The sequence below is a fragment of the Oreochromis niloticus genome, linkage group LG5, assembly GCF_001858045.2.
Source record: "Oreochromis niloticus isolate F11D_XX linkage group LG5, O_niloticus_UMD_NMBU, whole genome shotgun sequence".
NCBI classification, from domain to species: domain Eukaryota; kingdom Metazoa; phylum Chordata; class Actinopteri; order Cichliformes; family Cichlidae; genus Oreochromis; species Oreochromis niloticus.
This window is the reverse complement of record NC_031970.2, coordinates 18,521,198-18,543,843: the sequence shown is the minus strand read 5'-3', so window position 1 is coordinate 18,543,843 and position 22,646 is coordinate 18,521,198. Positions and strand designations below refer to the sequence as shown.

The 22,646-nt window shown below is 40.8% G+C and overlaps 1 protein-coding gene across 4 annotated transcripts; it reads right to left on the bottom strand.

Moving 5' to 3' along the window:
- Nucleotides 1-713: 713 nt before the first annotated feature.
- Nucleotides 714-6,923, bottom strand: errfi1a (ERBB receptor feedback inhibitor 1a). 4 transcript variants are annotated; one of them, XM_003459579.4, is made up of 4 exons: nucleotides 6,720-6,923; nucleotides 4,013-4,197; nucleotides 3,765-3,844; nucleotides 714-3,507 (listed from the first exon to the last, which is right to left on the bottom strand). In XM_003459579.4, exons 2-4 carry the CDS (start codon nucleotides 4,147-4,149, stop codon nucleotides 2,513-2,515), a joined length of 1,212 nt encoding a protein of 403 aa, XP_003459627.1. In that variant the 5' UTR covers nucleotides 4,150-4,197; nucleotides 6,720-6,923; the 3' UTR covers nucleotides 714-2,512. The 4 variants fall into 4 exon arrangements, with proteins under 4 accessions (XP_003459627.1, XP_005469799.1, XP_005469800.1 ...); XM_005469742.4 differs by having other exon boundaries at nucleotides 3,765-3,847; nucleotides 6,720-6,922; XM_005469743.3 differs by lacking the exon at nucleotides 6,720-6,923 and having other exon boundaries at nucleotides 3,765-3,847; nucleotides 3,935-4,056.
- Nucleotides 6,924-22,646: the final 15,723 nt, after the last annotated feature.

The following is a 22,646-nucleotide window of genomic DNA, read 5'->3' as shown; positions in this document are numbered from 1 at the left end:
CCCATGCTGTTGCTTAGTAACTCACCTAAGCGAGAACCAAGTGAAAAGGTTTTCAGGTGGTCTAGACAACTTAACTTAAACTGTCACCTTTTGTTTCATTGAGAGAAGTCACTGTCTTAAGCAAATCAGCAGAAATACAAATCACTAAGGTCTCCGCCAGTATTGTAATTGGAGCTGAACTGAGGCTTATTTAGTAATTATTTGACCTCTAATGGGGTTCACTGTGGTTTTGGCTCCACGCCTTACCACAAGGATTCAAATCGAGAATAAAACACTTGTAACATTGTTAAAAGGGCTTTAAAAGCAGTGGGTGCAAAGCCCGCTGCCAAGGAACGATGAAGCAATCATGCAGGAGGAAATTTAGTTGTAACCAGGAAGAGGAAGGCATTCTACTGTACACCTGTCACTCTTCTTTCTCTGGATCGAAGCCAGTCACAATAAAGTACACCATGAGGGCGTGTGGGTGATAAAACAGGCCAAACAGCTGAGTTGAGAGTTCACTCTTGACAGATTCAAGACACAGGACGAAGCAAGCTTATAAATAAGTCACTTTATTATTGCTTTCTTTTTAAAGACTATATACTTATCAACTATTCATAATAACAAATGGAGTTGTTAAATACTGTACACAGCATACTGAACTCTCCCAGTGCATGTCTTCGCCACAGCAGAGTGTTATCTCTTGATAAACTAGTCTTCATTCTGTTTTAACATTTCTAATAAGACATATGAATACCTTAAGATTAAATAGTTTGTTTTTTGTGTATGATGTAAACATTTTTCCAAACATTTAAGTCAAAAGCAACATTGTGTTGGTAAGATCTGTGAACAGAAGGAAGAGAAAAAAAAAGATACTTCAATGACCGATTGACCTTAGCAGTTATTTGTTTCCCAAACTGAACACCGTGTTTGATACCAAGGGTTACTTCAATACATGTGCTACATTTTCTATATCATCCTGACGCCTTGTGGATAATGTACAACAATTAAAAAAAAAAAAAAAAATCATACATTTTGTAGGCTGCCAGCAGCCAAAGTCTTTCAGACCACACCCACTGCAATCATGTAAGGCAGGAATGCATGTGCAGAACAGGAAAGTCTGTGTCAGGTAGGTAAACCCTGTACTGTCTTTGTAATGCATTTGTATTAACAGATTAGCCAAACATCTCTCATCTAAAATCTATTTCATCTAAAATCTCCATATTAGGATATCCGGTTAGAACAGACTTTGCGTTTAAATTCATTGTCTTTTCCTACAAGTGTTAGGTCACATATGGAGCCGTTACCTCATCGCTCATGGATTACAATTTCAAATTTCACCCTTGAACACAATTTAAAGCAGGGAGTTTGTAAAGGTATAAGGATAATATCAAAGTGAGGTAGTACTTGAGGCAAATTTATTTCAAGCAATGACTCACAGCTTGACCAGAAAAGAAAAAGAAGAAAAAGAAGTAGCTTCAATTGGAAGAACAGCACACATTCGCTGACAGTCAACAGACCAATTCCTGTGCAATAAAACAGATCTGGAGACTGACAGAAATAAATCAAATGTGTGCACTTCTTAGAAGGCTCTACTAAAAAGCGGGCACTGCTAACAAGTGTTGCACAGTAACAAGCATTGTTGACAATTCTTTACTAATTAAACACTTTTCCCAACTGCTGTTCACATGCACATATGCTCAAACACGTCCACTGCACATACACACACAAATACACTCAAGACGCTACACCATACTCAGCTGCACTGGACAATCCAAAAGAAATATGGTTAGCTACTAGTAATGAACACACCTACTAGTACAAAATGTACCATGACAATGTGCCATATGGGGTGAAAAAACAAACAAACAACAAAACAAAACACAACACAAATTTACTTTGAAGTAGTCAGCCTGAGTAAGACTGACATTACATCAAGGCGCGAAACCCATATCAGTATTGATATAATAGCAAACAGAATCGGCACGTGCTAGAATCCTTCATTTTGTTATAAATTCATCGGGCTTGTATTTAGACTTCATATATTAAGTGATACATGGTTACATTACTGACCTTTTTGTCCCTTGTGAGATACAAAAGCACCATCAAAAAGCCCCAGTGCATCTCACAAAACATCCACACCACATCAGACACAAAACACTGAGCACACAAGGTACAAGGCCCGCTTGTACTTTCTGACTGTACCACATCTTTACTAAAACAGAGCAAAATATTGAATGTCATAAAATTAAAATATATTTAAAAAAAAATAAGCTATAGACTGTTGAACTTTGCCCACAATCTTTAGTTAGACATGGTTTTCACAGAAAATATCTTTTCAATATTACCAGTAACTGTACACAGTGCGCAAATACCCTGTGTGTTCAAAATACATAAGGGGTATTACAAAAAGAAAAAAGAAAAAAGGTAAAAGCAGCAATTTAAAAAGTTTGTTGGTGTCCAATTTCACCATTTTGTCAAGTGGGTTTTGCACATGTACAGTATAGTCTTCTATTACTTCCACAAAAACTTTTCAAACAAAATCCACCTGTGCTTTCTTTCTGGTGTGGCAGTCACAAGGCGAGTCTGCAAAAGGAGACCGCTGAGGCAGAAGGTAGTAATGTGTGGTGCTGGCCTTCTTGCCATTCTCCATAATAGGAAGGATACATGGGGAGCCCTCACTGTTCTGTCTCTGTAAACTCCGACCGCTTACATACTTAGGATCTGGTGCAAAGCTTTGGGTTGGGGGCATCACCCCGTTAGTGTATGTTGGGAGGCTCTTAGGGCTGGGAGTGCGGGAGTGCGACAAATGGCCTCTTGGAGGCAGTTTGGGTGGTTTGTCCTCATCGCTGTAAGCCCCAGATGAGACTTCTGCTGACCAGCGCCTGCAATCTGTCTTGACGTTACGTGGAGGTATAGGAGGGGGAACCTCTGGTTTATCCTCACTGTTGGGGTGCCTTTTGGGGCATGTGGGTCGTGGCAGCTTGTGTAAAGATCCAGCTGGTCCAGAGAGAGAGCGTCGTAGCCTCCTCTGAGCGGGTCTTTCCTGTGGCTGCTGCTCATACTGTTCCCGTACTTCCTGTGGAGGATTTGCCTGATGGTGCTGTTGGGGCTGCTGCTGGCTTTGTGGTCCTAATGGCCCATCGTAGTAAGCGGGGTTAGTCTGCCCACCGTTCTCGACGCTCCGTCGGCAAGATAGACGATTTCTAAAAGCTGATTTAGAAAGTTGATCAGACACCAGGCGGCAGCTGTCGTCTGAACTTGTGAAAAATTCTACCTCACTGTCCATAGCCTGCTCATGGGAGATATCTGTCTGTGGGGGAATAGGGGGCAGAGGCTTAGAGTATCTGTTAGGTGTCTGTGGTGGGCTGTTCAACTCGTTAAATGACAGCATCTGGAACGAGGGGACCACCTGGTCATCATCAGCAGGACTTGGGGTGGAAGGTTCATTGCTGGAGGACAGGAAGAGTTGGGAAGGCCGGGATTTCTTTGAGTGTAATCTCTGTGAGTTGGGACTGTGTTTATGTCCTGCCAAAAAAGTAAGTTGAAAAAATAATAACCATCAGACAAGTGGCAGATTGTTAATAATTAAAGTAAATTAAAGACAATAAAAATCTAATACTATAATACTACACTGACTTTATAATATTCAGGTTACAACAATATGTCCAGTATGTGAAATAACAAATAATGAAAGATATTTCATGCAATGCAGCATTTGTGTAGTTTAAAAGGCACATCCTGTACGAAAAAGAAAGAAAAGGAAATAAAGATATTTAACTTACTCTCACAACTTGGAAGTGGCCCCTTTTGCTGGGCACGATAGATGGGATCTATGTTTGCCGTGTCCATACTGAAGTAGAAGCTGCTAGAGAAGAAGAATGACATTTCAGAACAGCAGTGCTTCGTCACAGAAATGTGACATTTTGAAATTAACAGAAAATGTAAGACTAACCTGAACCATGCAACTTCAACATGACATACACATCCTTTTCTAAAATCTTTCTCTAATGAAGTGCACCACAACACTCACTTGTCCAGTACATGGCGATTAGATCCAGCCATGCTGTGACAGTAGCTGCCCCGGAGAAAGGGCTTTTCTATGGGAAAAGAGATCTCCTGGGCAGTCAGGCCCACTGTGGACATGCTCCAGACACCCTCGGGTCGCATCAAAGCCAGGAAACACTCAGATCGCCCGGCTGGCTGCTTCTGGTGTACCTATATTAAAAAACAGCCATGAATGAATTTGGCAAAAAAATTAATAAATAAAATCAAAAGTAGGTCAAGTGAAACAGATCATCATATAGGACACTAAAAAACACTATAAAAGCAGAGCCAGGATGATTCTCATTAGACCAGATATTTAATAATGGCTTTTGAGTGACAACAATTTCCTATGGCCTTCGGGACACTGGTGTCCGAACACACCTGGAGAACGTGCCTTTCAAAATGTTCTATTCACAGTATTTCTCATTCAAACCATGAAACCAATAGATGGTGGGAAAAAAAGGTCAGTACTGGTCATGTCTGCTTTTGTAGACCTGAATTAAATGGCATGTAAACACACTTGCTGTGGGTTTGGAAAACCAGTGTAGAACTACTTTATCACAAAAGCATTCTGACATGAAATCGAAGGTAAACACAGGTGTTACTAACATACAATTTAGATCTTGCATCATAATAGGACAGGACCTTCATTAAAGTCATTGCTAACACATTGTGTCAAAACATGCTATGAAAAAGTTGTATTACCCTCCATGTTTTACATTTTATTTACTGTGTTAGTACAAAGGTGTAGCTGTGTCAGCTGAAAACAAAAGAAGAAAAAATACACCCATTTTTTTTTCTTTTCCTATAGAGAGGTACTGAGCTTTACATTTCACCTGTGTCTTGCAAACTCCATGAGCTTGAGTTCAGCATTGCATTCATGGGTGTGAACTGTGTAACCAACTTTCGAATTTCAATTTCTACAGACTGCGTCGCTTAATAAGTTTAGTTTATTTTAAAACTGGACTGTGCTGTGCTGGCGTGTTGCAATCCGGTTCCTCTTGAACGGGAAAGTTCAAGGGGGCTCCTCCTGTTACCACAGATATACCTGATGTTGCAAGAACGCCCCCACGCCAAATGACCTGAATGCTCGTGTCATGTCAACTATGTGTCAGGGCTGTATAAACAATGTGTACATTATTCAAAGGGGGAGAAATCTAATATTTCTGGGACATACATAGAGTAAATGCAAAATAAATGGCCTCAAACAGAGTTTAAATGTTTCAACTGGGTTTAAGTCACAAGTGGAGAAAGCTTAGAAAGTCATAAAATGTGTTTTAGATGAGCCTTAAAAAATAGTGCATCAGGGGTGAGTGCAGTTGCTTTTTGTTGCATGGCTGAGTTTAATTAGACATCATTATTACATGATTACAATGCATCCTCCAAATCATCTCTTCTGGAAACCACTAAAGAGGTGCGTGCACAGCTAGAGCCACACTGTCTTCCTGACAATGTAGGAGTGATGACTGAAAAGAACACGGCTCCCTCGTTCCTGGTCTCTTATGAGCCATATTTATGTGCTAGCCTGACAGCTGGAGAGAAACAAAGCTCTAAAACAACAGGAAGCCTGAGCCATCAGTCTGAGCCAAACTGCCCAAGAAGGCATGCAATCCCCCTGGCCAGGGCCATCGATTCGGTTCGGCGGGGACGGGAAGCAACATGATCCTTGATAATGAACCCCCAGGGGCTTGTGCTTCCTCTTGCAACAGGTGCAAAGACAGTTCATCCTGGCAGTTAACCATATTAGCATTTACAGGCAACAGGATTACACAAATGATGTAGTCATGCAGATCTCCAAGTCGGTTAATTCAGATAATCCGACTGGAGAATGTGGGCCTTCTTATGGTCAAATGTGACTTATCTGTTTATACAATAAGAAGACAAGCCAAGGCTGAGTACGAAGACAACTCAGTGGCAGTGGGCTCGAGAAAGGAGGGGGTCTGCTGAGCTTTCTAGTGATGTAAAACACCACAGGTTTGCCTTGAATTCAAGCTTACGACAGTCACGCTCAGACCTTGACAGGAGTTCACACCCCGCTCACGACACCCCTGCAGCGGTTTCCGAGCAACCATACTCGCTCTACCTGTGCTGCAAGCAAACAGCGCGCACACCCCCTCACTTTACCGGATTGAGATAATAATGGTTAAAAGCCCTCCAGCGGGCAGGTGACTCACACCACAACACACAAGTCAGCTATTTGGCAGTGATGATACACACTGAATTGCATTTCCCTTTTGTTTAAGAGGAAAAGACCTACATTAATATTGCAGCATAAGAATTAAAGAAAACGATTATATAACTTTTGTGCCATTGCAGACCTATAAGGAATATAAAACATGTATCCCTTTATAGTTATCAGTATAGACAAATATATATATATACATATTCACACGTTTCTCTCTGTTTTTTTTTAAGATTATTATATTGGAAGTTTTTAAATCATTTTGCTCTAGACTAAAGGGCTCGTTGTTCCTCTTAGTATATGGCTCTGTCAGTGAAAAACAATCAAAAACACACCATATGATATAGAAATAAAAATAAAATGAATTAAAAAAATAATCCGAATAAGATCTCAAGTTGCATTAAGCAGTTGTGTCTGAGTGCTGGCACCGACATACAAAACAACAGACAGACAAGACATGGATCCACACAGTGGCTCTAAACAGACATTTCAATTCACATTTTGAACTCACCTAATTCACTTCGCAGTTCTCTCCGCTGACTGACCCCTAAAGTCCTCTTTGGTAAAATGCAGCCCCTCAGTTTATTTCGGGGTTTGATTTGAGTCTGTAATCTTCAGTTTTCAGTTGCATCAGGAACAGGTCGCCAAAGACTTGGCGACACTCAGGCATTACTGTGACACTTCTAGATAAGTCTACTAGTCTATTGTATTGAGCTATCTCTTATAGGCTCACTACACTGGCGACCCAGTGGCTCCGCCTTCCTTAAAGGCACAGGCTTCCTTTCCACCAGTCTGCAGTGTGCATGAAGCACAGAAACTGAGTGCATATGGACTGCATGTCAGCCTTGAATAGATTTAAAAGACTTAACATAGGTTGACTTATGTGATGCAGTGAAAGTCTGCAGGGCTCCATATATCTCTGGACAGGGCAGGTCTGGAATCAAGGACACAGTCAGGTGATAAACTGTCCCACTGGGACACATTTATCACACAATGAATAAATGCAATCATGGTTCAGTTAATGATACATTTTCCCCAGAACTTTTAGAAAAAGTATGCATAAACTAAAGTTAAAGCCGTAAACTTACTGGTGCCGGACTAACATGCCATCCTGCAAGTTCTGCCTTTTAAAACTTTCCGTTCTATGACCTGTGTTATACCGCACACAAAGGTGTCATCTTTGCTGTTTCATAAACAATAGACTGCGCCAAAAGTAAGCTGTGCAGATCTGCACAAAGACAGAGGCACTAATAGGGATGGCTTCAGAGTGGATAACACAAACAGTGGGGAAAGAAACAAAGCCAGAACCCCTCTTATCTTTGCAGTAATTCTCCTGCCAGCTGAATGGGGCTCAGATGGTTTAGCTGCTCATTTATCAGATCACCCTGGGCATTTTCGTTCAGCAGGACCTGTTCTCTATTTACCTGAGATAATGCTCACATCAGGCGGAGTCGCTGAGGAAAGGCAACTAGTTCAATATTCTACTGTTTTTCTTGTTATGGAAATACATGAGTAATCTGGAATATGCTGTCCCTCACACCTCCAATTACCAGCTACTTAGCCTATTTAAACCTTAGGTGGTGTTGCATTAACTGTGACCAAACCTAACTGGGCTAAACAAACTCAACACTGACATGCACACTAACCAAACACAATGATACAATAGCTACAAACAGCGTGTATGTTGACTCAGTATGTCACAGAAAGCAGAGGTGTGTGCGTGTGTGGAGAGAACACACTGTTCTTTTGCTTGAAATTGTGAATTCTTTACTGCTTGCTTTCAGCCTGAGAGGCCCAAAAGGATTTTAGTTACAGATTTGCCCCTTGAAAGGACCAGACCCTCCCTAATCCCCCTTTTAGAATTTTAGGCACATTTTTGGGATTCCTCCGGACCAGTTGTGACCAGCAGGGAAAAGAGAATGTTTTGCAAGGTGAATTAATTACCTAAACACCAGAGTTTGGATTAAAATATTTCAAATACAAGCTATATATTGATAGATGTTGCAGGAAATACTCATATGTAAAAGATAAAACTAAAAATGAAGAGTTGAAAGATGCATAAAAATAATCAAGCAAAGTTAAAAGCGTCTGTGTGTATGTCAGCTCGAGTGCGCTCAATCTGTCTTTCCATGTTCCACAAAAGAGACACATTCATTGGGATAAATAGACTTCACCGAAAACTTCTCTCCTCCCACTTCAGCCCTCCTTCCTCTCTCTGCCTGTGAGCCACATCATGATGTCATCACCCACAGGAAGTGCCATATAAAGTTATAGAGGGAGAGGGAAAAAAAAAACTAAGACAGGGTGGAAGATAAGCATGCAGAGACAGCAAATGAAAGAACTTGTGTCATAGAGAATATACTTCTCAGGAAATATTACACAGCTTTTCACTTAGCCCCATGACTCACACTGAGTTTAATCACTGGAATCAGTAATCTCCCCCTCAAAAAGTAGCACCTTTGGCTCATTTTCCTTTCAGCTGCTTTTGTAAAAGAAAGGAATTTCCCTGTGTGGCTCAGTTACAGTACAAGGGTATACTTTAGAAGTCAGTTATGCTAGTTAGTTATGATAGTTAAGTGTGGTTGGAGATGAGGTAAAAAAAACAACAACAAAAAAATAAAAAGCATATTACTGTAAATGATTTATTCAGCGTGGAGGTCACAGCATTGATTGCCCCTGCCTGCTGAGGTAATTCAATTACGTCTATATCCAGACAGAATCCAAAGTTCACACTGATATAAACACAGGAGCAACAACCTTTATTGTTGTGGTGACATCAAGCTTGTAAACATGTAGTAGATTCCAGGTGCTGCTCTAGACTAAAATTCAAGCTTTACCAAGCTTTTAAAGAAGAAGCAAGGAAGGTCTGCAACTTTTGACTTCTGTGGTAATTTGTGAGCCTTTCAGATTACAAAGAGTTTGCCATATTCATTTGAAACTGTCCACAGAGACAAGCAAAGTGCCTTCTGGAGAAAAGCCTTATGGTCAGATGAGACAAAATTGAGCTATTTGTCCTCAATAACAAGTTGTATGTTTAGAGAAGCAAAGATGAGGCTTTCAAACCTAAGAACACTGAGCCAGTTGTCAAGCATGGTGGTGGCAGCATCATGCTAAGGGGTTGTTTTGCTTCTTGTGGTACTGGTATATTGCACAAAGTAGATGGAATAATGAAAAAGGAGAGCTATCTCCAAATTCTTCAACTTCACCTCAGATCAACAGCTAGATTGCTGAAACCTGGACACGGTTGGGTGTCTCAACGCATATATCAAAACTGGTTCGGGAATGGATAACATAGAAACAAACCAATTTAAATGAACTCTACCAATTCTGCCAAGAAGAATGGCTAAATATACAGCCAGATTTAGAAGAACCGTGTTTATGGCTACCAAAAGCATCTGATCGAGGTGCAACTTGATAAGGAACATTTAACTAAATATTAGTGGACTGTATCTATATATTTGAACCTGTATGTATATTTTTGACTTTGTGTCTTTTCGGGCCCAAGTTTTGTCTTTTAACCTGTTAAGCCCCAGTCATTAAAGATTTATGCTGTACAAGTCCAGCCTGAAAAAAGAATAGTTTTAAGACACACTTAAAAGCCCCCAAAATGCCATGAGAGTCATGCCTATGATGAGTATATGTAAACCTTCTAACCACAGTTATATATCTTAACATTAATCACTAATCATATTTATCATAAAAACATAGGCAAACAAATAAAATCCCTGACAATGTTCCTGTTTGTTGTTAAGGGAATTATCTTGGACAATTCTTTTCACATTTTCAGGCTAATTGTTTTTTGGGTTTTTTTTTTGCTTTAATGAGTTCAGTTAATGCTTAATTGTACACAGAGCAAAGTGAGAAAAAATGCTCTTTTAATTTCAGCCTGACTGTATCGTCCCCTCACTTTTCATACTGGAGATGAGAAGTGCCTCCAGTCAGTGCAGCTGTGAGCACCACAGCCAAAGCACATGGCTGACACATCACTGTGTATACTGCTGGATCGTGGTTTGGTCTGGCAGACTCACACACACTTGGCTCATGCTGTGGAAACGAAACACAAATCCCAAGGCAACAGGCTGTCATTTATCACTGCAATGTAAACAAAACCATATTATAGCACTTCTTGTTATTAACTGTACCAAACTCCCGAGGGTCATCCAGCTGCTTGCATCATTAATCACTTCCTGTATTGGTAAAAAGACTTCTGGGAAATAAAGGGTTTTTTGTTTCAATTGAGTCACTCACAGGTATTTTCTATTTCAGCGTGCAACGTAATCTGAAGCAGCAATAACGAGTCATTATTGCCTCACTCCTCAACATTGTTATGTTGAGTGGTTCAAGTGCAGCCACAGCCTGCTGTTACTAATGGGTGGAGCAAGCCAGTCCGCCTCCTTGATGATGACAGGGTGTGTTTAGTCTCCAGGATTTGAGGATCAATTTAGACAGAGACCGGGGGAGTTGCTGGCAAGCTCGTCCTATGACTGAATCAAAGTCCTGTTAATAATAATTATTATGGTAAATATACATATTGGGCAGTATTAAGATGTGGGAACATTCTTTTCGACTGCTTTCACACATAATCTCATTCGCAAAAACCCACGCAAACAGCCTGATTTGTGTCTGATGTTTTAGGGAGAAGCTGTGAAAACGACAGCTGTGGTATGATGGAGGATGTCACGCTAGTTTGACTTGCTCTCCAGCCACTGAATCAAGGCCAATTCTGCTCACAGTCACCTCCACTGGAATTCAACAGGACTGGCTGACACAGATTGAAAGTATCTCCCAGTACGCCCTGTTTTATGTATCACAACCAACACTCATTGTACATCACCAATCTTTTTCCTACATTTTCATTTTTTGCTCTGACTGTATTTGGGAATCCTCAAGGGTCCTACGAGGGAATACATGACCAGTATCCTGTAATGTAACACCTGTATTGTCTTTTGAACAGACGTTTCTGGCATTAAGCCGACGAGTATCCCAGGTTTCCTGTGTTTCTGTAAAGAGGAGAATGTTTAAGCTTCACTTGGTGTAGCAATCTATTAATCTTAAGTAACAACTGATAGCTTGGGGAGTTTTGTCTTTCCATGATTTCCTGCTTCAGGTTCACTCTTGGGAAATATTGAAGCACAGTGCACAGGGGGACCTGAGGCTCCCCAGTTTTCTGATAAAGATTTCAGATGTCGTCCACCAAGGAGATCAGAAGGTTTACCATGAAAGGGCGGGCACATGTAATGAATGAGGCATAAATCTATAGCCACAGGGTTAAGAAAGCATTGCTCTCTAGGTATACCAAGAGGACAGAAAAACACATGTGCAATGAAGGATGCAGTCCAAACATGGGCTACAGTCACTGAGCTCAATAAAGCCTATTTTTTCATTTGTGTGTGTGTGTGTGTGTGTGTGTGTGTGTGTGTGTGTGTGTGTGTCAGTGATTGTGTATGAATGTCTGCATAACAGAACTGGATGACAGGGACTGAGTCATTCAGGGCAGAGTATGCGCTTTGTGAGAGTGTCTTTTGTTCCATTCACATGTGGATTTAGGATGCCTGATGAAATCAGCCAGACTACCTGAGCTGCTGTGGGCAGCAGCCGCATTAATTCCTCACAACAGTAGAGCTCTGGATCACTGCTCACACAAGCCTCTTAATGATCGGGTTCAGGAGAATAAATTTGAGCTCCATGTCCCATTTTCCATACATTACAAGCAGGTTGGCTGTGCAGACGCATATGTTAGGGACCAAATGTAGTGCTTCAGGGAAAAAAACCTTGTACGGTCTTGTGCTAAACTCAACAGTAAGGGCACAATAACAGCCTTGAGGCTATGTGGTGAAAACTAAACCAAATGAATAACTAAACTGCTGTCTTATTTTAAGCACAAATTCAATTGTTCCCCTTCTTAAGGGTTCATGCAAAGTCACACTTTGGGATTAAACTGGAAAAGAGGGGATTATGGTCAGGTCTAGCTTCACCAACACCTTTTAACACCTTCCTCATCATACATAGTATAGAAATGTTTCCTTTTTATAATTTTAGAATATAACCTATGTTTAAAATACATGTTTATCAACCAAGAGACTGCAGCATGTGTCCCCTCTGGAAATATGAGTTTTTTACTCTCTTCAAGGCTTTTCAGTCACCAAAACTCGATTCCATTAAAGGAAGCCTATTATTCTTATTTCCAGTTTTTGTTTTTAATGAATGCTACCAGAGTAGGTTTGCATGGTTCACAGTCCCCCCCCAACCCCCGGCCTCCTTTTAAGCCAGTTTTGTTCTAATCATACAGCTTGTGCACACACCCCATTATTTCAGACTTTCAGCATGTTTAGTATGAAAATGCACCATTGTAATGGTATACAGTAACTATATACATGAAAGAAGGAAAAATAAAATAAATACCCTTTAAGGGAACGAGCAGAGTTTGATTAAAATATAAAACATATGTATTAAATTGCAGTCTGACATGTTTCTGCCTCTGATGACAAAAAGGTACAATAATGGTTAAAATCCTGGATTTGGATCCACAGGTCAATAAGGGCCTTTCTGTGTTCAGTTTGCATATTCTCCCTATGCATGCATGGGTACCCCAGCTTTCTTCTGCAGTCCAAGACATGCAAGTTAGGTTAGCTTGTGCTTCTAAACTGACTACATGTATGAATAGCTGTCTGTCTCACTGCTTTATCCCTGCAATAGAGTGGCGACTTGTCTACGATGTAGCATCCCTCTTGCCCTATGATACCAGGGACAGGCCACAGTTCCCTTGCAACCTTGAATTGTAGAAACAAAAAGAAAATGAATGTCTCGACTTTATTTATATTGGATCTTTCATACACTCATATTAATTAGGTATGTCTATGTACTCATAGACAGAACTCAAAGTTTACAAGCTACAATGAAGCTGAAACCCCAAATGCTATATCATGCTTTAGATTTCATATCTAATGTGTACTTACTCCTAAAGCAATAAAAACAATGGAAAATGGGTTATTCTCTGCTATGATCCTGAGACTAATGCAAAACAGAAGTCAAAAACAGAGCTTCAATGGCGTCTCTATACCATGTTGCATATTTAACTCTGAATGGAAAGAACATTCAAAGTCTATTTAAATAAGGGCTGTAATTATCTCGGAGCCAGCCGATTATTCTCAGCTCTGCAGAAAAATAATAGGTTATCCCTACTGCACAACTTATTTTTAAATCATGTAACAAGTGAAGCTTGAGTTTTTTGAGGTTGCCACAGCAGTGTAATAAAAGCCAGACTGACTCTGAATCTCAAACCTAGATCATCCTTTGTCCCGGAGTTTTCCTGCATACAGTAACGGATTCAGTAAAACAGACAGCTTCTCTTTGAAGAGGGGATGAAATGTACAGTTAACAGTTGTTGTGATTTAACATTCAACAAACATGTCAGTTTATGTCTTCGTTCCACCTTCCGGCTAACCCTGAAGACGCTGTCCTCCCCACACCGCTGTGGTCCCTGACAGGAAGTAAATCAGCCGAGGAGCCGCCTCAGACCAAACACTGCAAGGGCCTCTGGAGCCTGAAGGCGTGTGGGAGGTGTGCGCCGAGCTCATGGGGCACACTGTGCTTGTTACTTCCTTGTAAAGAGAGTAAAAAAACAGACTTTGCTGTACTCACAGATGTGGACATGAATTCACATTGACTCATGCAAAAAAAATTGAGTATAGAAAGATGTCTGCACGTATCCGAGTTTACACTTGGGCAACAGACAAACAGACAGAGAAACAGACATTCTTATTTGGTGCTTAACCAAAACATTTTCATATTTTTTTCTATACTCCAAACAAAACCTTGAGAGCAACAGTCTGTATTTGAAGTCCTTTACACACAAATCGTCCACTAAAAATGTGTTTACTGAGACGCTCCTGACGTAATTACTCCATCATTTGGCGTCGTCTCTGAATCGTCTTCACTGAAGAAGGGTCACAGCACAGGAAGAGAGATTCTTTGGCCAGGTCAAAGTGCTTAAGACACATGTAACCATCTGCTTGTATCAAAGTCTCATTCAAGCCCTGGTGTGTTTCTTTAGAAGTCATTTTTGAAGCTTGTTTTCCCTTATTAATACCATGTTTAATTATACTTATGCACATAATGAACACAATTTAACAGAGAAATACAGAGAAAACATCCAAAGCTCGTACAAAGTTTCCATTATGTGGTTCCTGCAGATCAGAGTTATCTCTCTCTTTGACTAATTGCTGCCTGATAATAAGCCTTCCCCTGCTTTAATACCCTGGAATAACTCAGAACACACTTGAGCACAGAGCTTTAGATTAAAATGTGGAGACTTTTCCATGAGCATGTGACTTCAGTGACATGAGTCCCTGTGTCCTTCATTTGTAGGTGACAGTATCTGACCATCTAATTGCCAGTCATGTTTCCTTGACAAGAATAAGCTCAGCTATTCTAGCCAGCAGTGTCAGCCGGGGACCATTTCCTCCTCAGCTCATTATTTATTTGTGTGTATTTCGGTAACCCTCATCTGCTGACAGGATGAGGAGGAAGAGGAGCTTATTGTTGACATTAGTCTCGCCACAAACTTATGATTGTGTTTTTCCAAAGACTGAGCTTCTATGGCTACTGTGGTGTCATAAACACGCAGGAGAATAACACGCAGAGAGAAAGGGACTAGGCAGATGGAGAAGCAGCTTGCCTTTAAATGATTACTCAGATTTGCGTTCGAATTGAAAGTCAGCATCCCAAAAATGTTTGTCTTTGCCAACAAGTGATCACCTACTTTATATTATTATAGTTTCTATGAAAAAGCAGACACTTTAAGGCAGATGAAGACTGTAGAAATTACAGACTCTTGTTTGTATAAAGCAACTTGCTGCTGTACAATGAGAGCGTGCTTTAAGCTTATCCTTCATGACTGCTGTCTGTTTTTGATGTGAGCTCGCAAAGAGTTCCCACCAGGACCCGCTAATTAAGTTCATGCTCATTAAAGTGCTGAAAGTAGCTCCTTTGAAGACTGTCTGGAACGCTGGAAAGACCAAACAAATCCCAATTAAATCTTTCAGTCCTTGTCTTTTCAGATTAAGAGTCAAACAAGCACTGGTTTAAATGAGTGTGTATGGTGAGAAAGTAGGATAGAATTCAGGATGTAAAGGTGTTTTCATATGAGAGTCCGGTGAAGTGCTGCTATCAGCAGCCTGCCAGTTATTTACTATTTGTACTAGAGAGGGGAAACACATTCTGCAAAACCTTTCTCAGCTCTGACTAGTGGATGCATACCAAACTCAGGCCAGATAAGATTGTGAGTCATTGAACAGGGGCCAAAACACCCAGCTCTTCCTCCCCTGTTCCAACAGCTCCTTTCAGGGATATCTCTACTTGGCCTCTATCAGGACAGGAAGCACCCGGCCGAAAGAGACAAGAACGGCTCTGCTTCCTCCGGCTCGTTTCCTGTGTTGGGAAACACAACTAAGAGGAAGTTTTGAAAATTTATGAATGTTGACTTTGTGTTTATGAGTTGACTTTTCACATGCAGGTATATTCACATGCACTTGGGCTTGCATCAGTGAACGCAGAAAGCAAGAGTTGGACAAATGCAGTCATCATGGGATGAAGAGCAGAGCTCAGAGCGCAGGCTGATGTTGGCACTCGGCGTGAGAAGAAGCAGACATGACACTAGATGTGTTTTCCTAGTCCCCAGTCGACTGTTACTCACATCAACAGCAGACACAGAAAGGGAATGGGTTTTTTAATAGGAATGACTTAAGTCTGGTGGACCTGCTGAACTTTTCCAAGCACCTTACTAGCACAAGAGCGAGAGCACTACTCTTTGCAGTCTGCTGGCCTTTTTCTGTTTGCGCAGGCTTGCGTCCACATGATGTAATACACAATCCTCATGTGACAGGGCAGCAAGTTGGCAAACAGAGCTTGTGTCATGTTTTTCCCAAACTGATGTAGTATTAGTGATATTTGCACCTTCAGTCAAACCGTGGTCAGGAAGTGAAATGGCATTTGTGGGGATAAACTTCATCAAATTTGCTGGATGATTCACATGGAAAGAGGGAGTTACAGAGGAAGAGTGTGTGAGGGGGTATGAGAGAAATTTGGTCAGGGAGTAGTCACAGGAGAGAAGCCACCCACACTTACCACAAAGGCTTGACTCACGAGCTTTGCTGGGCACACGGCTGTGGGACAAGGACGTTATAGTGGATCTCCTCTGCAGGATGTCCTCCCTGTCCCTGAGCCAGAGCGGGAGAGCAGACGGGAGCGCCCCAGACCGTTTACCTTGGAGCCACAGTAACTGCTGGCTGATTAGAGAACAGCTAACTGTCTTTAATTATAACACCTCACCCTGCACAGACCATACTATTATTCCAGTGAACATGTGCTCTGCAATACTTCTGTTTCTGATCATTTCACATCTAAAATGTACTTTACATTTGAAAAAGTGATGAATAACATGTTACTCCAAGGACCTATGCCTTTTGGTACTCTTCATAGAAGAGTATCCAAACTCTTCTAAGAAATAATGATTTTTTTGTAGATGCAGTACAGTGCTATTTAGCATCATCTTGATAAAATAATAAAAGCCTTCCCTGAAAAACTTGTCATATTATGTTGCTCTAAAACCTGTAAATCGGCATTGCTGGTGCCATTTCAGAGATGCAGCTTTTTTGCTGGATAAATCTCTGAGTCTGCTGGCACAGAGAAGACATCAGTGTTTCTGAGCCATGTTCACATATGGCTTCTTCTTGGCATGAGACAGCTTTGACACAGTGAGCTGTTTTCACCTACAGTAATTTCTGGGAGCATTTCTGAGCCGATGCAGTCATTTACATGATAGAATCATGTCTGTTTTTAATGCAGTGCCATCTGAGTGCCCGAAGGGCATCCAGCATTGATTTTCACCATTATTCCTTGCACGCAGCTGTTCTTTGGTTGTCTTGTAGTCTTATATAACTACTATATAGTTTGTTTGCACTGTGTGTTCTTGTTAATACTCTTTTCCTGCAATCTCTCATTTTCATGTTGCATAACAGGGTCAGAGTGAGAAGTTATTCTAGACAGGGATATCACTTTCTTTCAAACACCAAGAACTCAGAGAGAAGTTTTGAGCAAACTGTGGTGCAATCAGCCTTCTGAGTATTTATTGTTCTTGCAAGCAGAAAACTGACTGGTTGTAATCATGCTGCATGTAACACCTGATGTTTCATTTGTTTGTTTTTTTCCCTCGCTCCTTGCTTCTCTTTCCTGTTTTCATGTCACAGTGTCCCTGGCCCTTCAGTGTACACTCTGTCTCCCTCCAGTTTGTATTTCCAAGCTGATAAAACCCTCCCTTCTCTGGGAGATAAGAGACAGTGATAATGACAGGTAGAATACTTACTCTGCACTCTTTATGTACATAACAGTGGCACGTATAAACCTGTTATTACCAGCTCTCCTGAGCCTTAAGGGTGCTTCCTGATTCGATATGCTCTTTTTTTTTTTTTTTTTTTTTTTTTTTTAGATTTTTCTTTTTTCTTTGTTTGCAAAGGAATTGTAAGTGTAAAAAGGAAGTGTAAAAACCTTCCTGGAGTGCAGGCTGTTTGACATGGTTTCTCAGTAGCATGAAGATCAACGAGTGTTTGCCACCACTATATTGAAATAAGAGCAGATAAAAGCTTTAGTATTCAGACAGTTGGCTGGATGCCAGAAACTATAAAATCAACAAGAACTATACAAGAGTGACATTTCAGTTTAAACACCTGAGCAAAAAGCTCAAAAGACTGAAACGTTAAGACGATTACGCTAACATTGTCCCAAAAATATTATGCCAGGTCATTGTTCTGTGCCCCAAAAGCCTGGGAAAAGTTAAACAGTTCAGAGCCAGCTCATCCAAGAGTCCAATCAGCTCCTCTTTGGAAAGACCTCAGTGAGCCATGGATCTAAGCGTGCTGGCTTGTTGGAATAATGTTGTGGCAAACCCACGTGTTTACAGAGCTTCCCATTGCGGTAAACACGGATTTTTACAAAAGTCAGACAGCTTTTAAACTCCCACCACCCACACTGTCTCGTAAAGTCAGGACGTGGTTGAAAATACAGCTTGAGCAGGGCCCAGACCTTCCTCTGTTCCCACTAACTCCATTTTGTGTGGCTCACTGATTTGAGTCTAGTATTTCATACGCATACAAAACCCACACATTGTTTGTTTTACTTGTTGCCCTGGTGATAGTGGCATCCCTCAGTAGTTGGCCTGAATAAATGTTGTGAGGGCAGCACGGGGCACAGCTTTATTCTCTTTGCTTCTGTAAACTTATGGGACTATTAATTAATCAGATATGTAGTCTACTATAGAAATAAATCTTGCTGGGCTTGTTTACTCTTGGTAGCCTAAGTATACAGTGTCATCTTTGTTAAGATTTACTGGCAGCTGCATATATACACTTTCAGCACTGCTGTTGACAAAGCTTTGTCTCCAGCAGGACCTTTCCCATAATTAAGGTCACAATTAGGCCAATGCCAGTGCTGAGTGTTTGATTGGTAAATCTACCCTGTGTCAAGTGGATCATGCGAGTCTGCCTGACTAAAGCAGATCATCCTGGGCCAACGGGGAAGGAGTGGTTGTTGAATGCTGTTTGTTTCTGCACTGTTAGTTTTTTTGAAAACTTTGTTAGCTGTTTGATAGGTGGAGGGATGTTACTGCCGTATAATTGCTTTACAACCCACTGGCACCAGGCCGTCTGCATCAGGTCAGATCTGCACCTGTGTGTTCAATATGACTGGCACTAACTACACACAGGTCTGCAGACAGACTCCTAAGCTTCAAAGCTGACTGTCTCCTGAGTCAGAGTAGCCAGGTACTTTATGAGTAAGTGCAAAGTGGGGAATGGGATCAATCCAGACAATGCAGTCTCACCTTTAAAACACCAGTAAGCTCGCTATTGTTCTCCCAAGATGAACATAAACGTTTGCAAGGAAGTTCATTAAGAAATTACAAACGCTTGCATTCGATTCTAAAACAATGATTCACGAATTTTGCAGGGAACTGTCTTATTAACGAGTCATGAATCTAATATGATTCAAATTAAAAGGAGAAACTCTTAGACTGAAAAAGAGGTTGGTTGCATTATCATGAAATCAAAGACAATGACTTGCAGAGAACTCAAACACTTTGCCAGATAATAGTGGAACAACGCTGAAGGTTTGCCATCTGTGACTGGTTGGACCTGATCTGTCACATGTATCTCTGTCCTCTTGTTGAGCAAAGAGGGTGGGGTTTAAAATGGCCTGTCTATGTAGAGTTAAAAAAAAAAAAAAAGGATAGCACTAAGCACCTCTGTCCATATAGTTGAACAATTGCTCTCCTTTTTTCCTCTTTCTCTATAAAAGCATATTGTTTTAAAAATTGAATAAGTTACTTTCATTTAGTTCATTAATTGTATAGTGGTCTGACTCTTACTGTGATGCTATGACAATACACAGTGTTTAGTTTATTAAGAGTGTCAGATTTATTTTTGACAGCTGTGGTACGCTTTATCTTCACCATCTTTTGATGCATGACTTGGATCCCCACTGCATGCACTCACTGGAGGAAGAAAAAAAAACAGGTCAGCATATTGTGCAACTATTTGGCACTGAGAGTGGAGTGCGTCATGTTGTGTAAGGAGCTGTGTGCAGAACCATATGTAAAGACTGCACCGAGTATGCATGTGCAGTATGTGCATTAGTGTTTTTGTGTCATCATGTTTCACATTTGGTTTTAGTGTCAGTTTTGGAGATTGAAGTATTAATGAGTCACTCTTGGCCTCTCGGTATGATTTTAAAGAAAATTAAAAAGAAAAAAAAAACTTGAAAGGTCAAACAGGAAAGTCAGGATTTATGAGAGCAGAAAAATGTGTGGCTGCAAGGTTAACCCAGTGTTGTACAAAAGAAATTATGCAAAATTATTTCAACCCATCCCCACGCACCCCCATCGCCCCAACCCCTTCATGTCACCCATCATCACCCAACACCCATCATAACATGTGTATATGTGTTTCCATCACCTGCATGTCTGTGCATATGCAAGAAGCCTTGTGTGTGAGTATGTCATATGGCCACGGTTTACAAACAAGGTCTCCCTCTAGTTACTGGACACCGGAGCTATTCTGAACACCTCTTCCGATGCACACCATCCCAGTGTCCGGTCTCCATGTGGAAGTCTGCAAGCCAAGGTCACCAGGTCGCATTCCTCCAGCTCTTTGGCATTCTGCCCCAGGGTTCAAGTAGTGTTGAATTGTGTGTGTGTCTGTGTGTGTGTATGTGTGTGTGTGTGTGCGTGTGTGCGTGTGTGTGTGTGTGTGTGTGTGTGTGTGTGTGTGTGTGAGCTGTTTGTCTTTCATGCCACAAACTACATTCTGTTAGAGGAGAACTGTTGCCACATAGTTCTGTACTGGCGACAGCTAGAGGTACACACACACACACACGCACACACACACACACACACACACACACACACACACACACACACACACACACACACACACACACACACAAGCTGTGTAGATGTGTGTGTGAGTGTGCACCTTACATTTGTAAAGCTCTGTATTTCACTGTATGTGATATACAGAGCTTTAAAAGGACAAGTTACACAGTAGCATGATTAATGTGGCTGTGTCCGCGCATACTATCAACAGTGCTGGTTGGCTGTTGGTGGAAGTGAGCGCTATGAGAAACTGCTGTTTGCTTGGGGGTGGACACTGATCCCTCGGGATCAATTGCAGATGGACATATTTTAAGTCTATCTGGTTGATTTAGTCTCTGTGCACTTGACACTTGAGCACACCAGCGGAAGTGAAGGCAGTCAGTTCAGCACTATAGTGTGAGAAATTCAACACAGTTTGGCTGGTAAAACAAATCCAGCTGAACTCCACCAGAGGCAGAGAAAAACAGACTAGAGAAGTATATGTTTTTATCAAGTGAATTTTAAAAGTAATCAATTTGATAAGACATCATTAAACTTAAAATAGCTTTTATAAAATAGTTCACAAAGTATAGTTCAACACAAAACTTAAGCAAGTGCACTTCACTGCTTCAACAATCCAGAAACTGCTAATGCAAAAACTTACATGAAAATTTAACCAAACAGCTTCAAAGGTAACACTGGATAAGCACATTGCATAAGAAAGGAGTATTTCCTCCAGGCTGTTTCTTTGAATAGATTAGTTGAGGAGAAGATAAGACCCTGTGCTGGTTTTATCGTATTCCCTGACCAGCATGTAGAGTAGGCTGGATCAGTCTGATCAGCCCACAGATGAAGACACGGGCATCAGATCTTTGCCTTCCTGGAGAGAGTGAGACCAGGGATTTGTGGGCCTGTAACACAAAACATTTTCTCCTTTCCCTCTGATTCCATGAGCTGTGCAAGTTATTCATCAGTGACATCAATTCCACTTTGAAGGTGTGATTTTCCATTTAAATTTTTATCATTTTACGTGTTCAAGTACGACTGATGCAGGTAGATTGAGTGAAACATGAGTGTTGAAACCCAACTTACTCATTTTTGCCACTAAAGTCACATTTATTTCAATTATGCATGCTAATTTATAATGAAAATGTCATTTTAAAAATTTAGCATTTAGCATTGCTACATACCTATCACTAACATGCATAATAGTTCAGTGTGAAACATATAGCAATTTATATTAGGAACATGTTAATGTCACCATTTTAAACTTCATACTCATTCACTGTCATACTTTGTCCTTTTAACAACTCATATGTATTGTGCTTTTGTTTTTGGAAAGCATAGAAAAAACATTAGACTTGTCTCAGCTAGTTATTAAAGTCTTAAACTCTGTGTCTGGGCAACAGTAAATTTCACCTTGTTGTTAGTGTTTCATTACTCATGTACAAAACTAGCACAGTGTCCCACTGGGAGAAAAATCTGTCATCACAGGAAATTTAGTGAAATCTTTAGAGTAGGTCTTAAAATAAAAGCAGCCATGCTTTCTGGGAGCTCGGGATTTCCAGTGGTGTGCTAATCAAGTAAAAACCAAACCAAACAACTGGTTAAAAAGTGAAGCTCTGTTCTATTTATAAAGGCAAGGACATCCTAGTGACAGTGTTTCCATCACCACTTTGGAGATGATGTTTGTGTGAAGCAGCTGGATTTCAATGCACTGATCTATTTTAATCACTCTTATATCCTACACGCAGCGTTTAAAACTATTTACCAGGATGCAAACTGTCCAACCAACAGAAAAAGACGCATAGCACCGATCTTTAAGTATTTCTCCCATAAATAAAAACAATAGATCTGTTGTATTCATGAAAGGATGGGAAAATCTAAACAAAAACAATTCCCATTTTCCAGAACTTCCCTGAAATTCCAAGAGTCCTGCCGGAAATCCAACATGAGGCAACATGCTGTCCCCCTGAAAGGGTCGTAGAGTGTGAATAAGTCCACAGAGCAAACGTGGCCGTGGCTGACAGACGGACT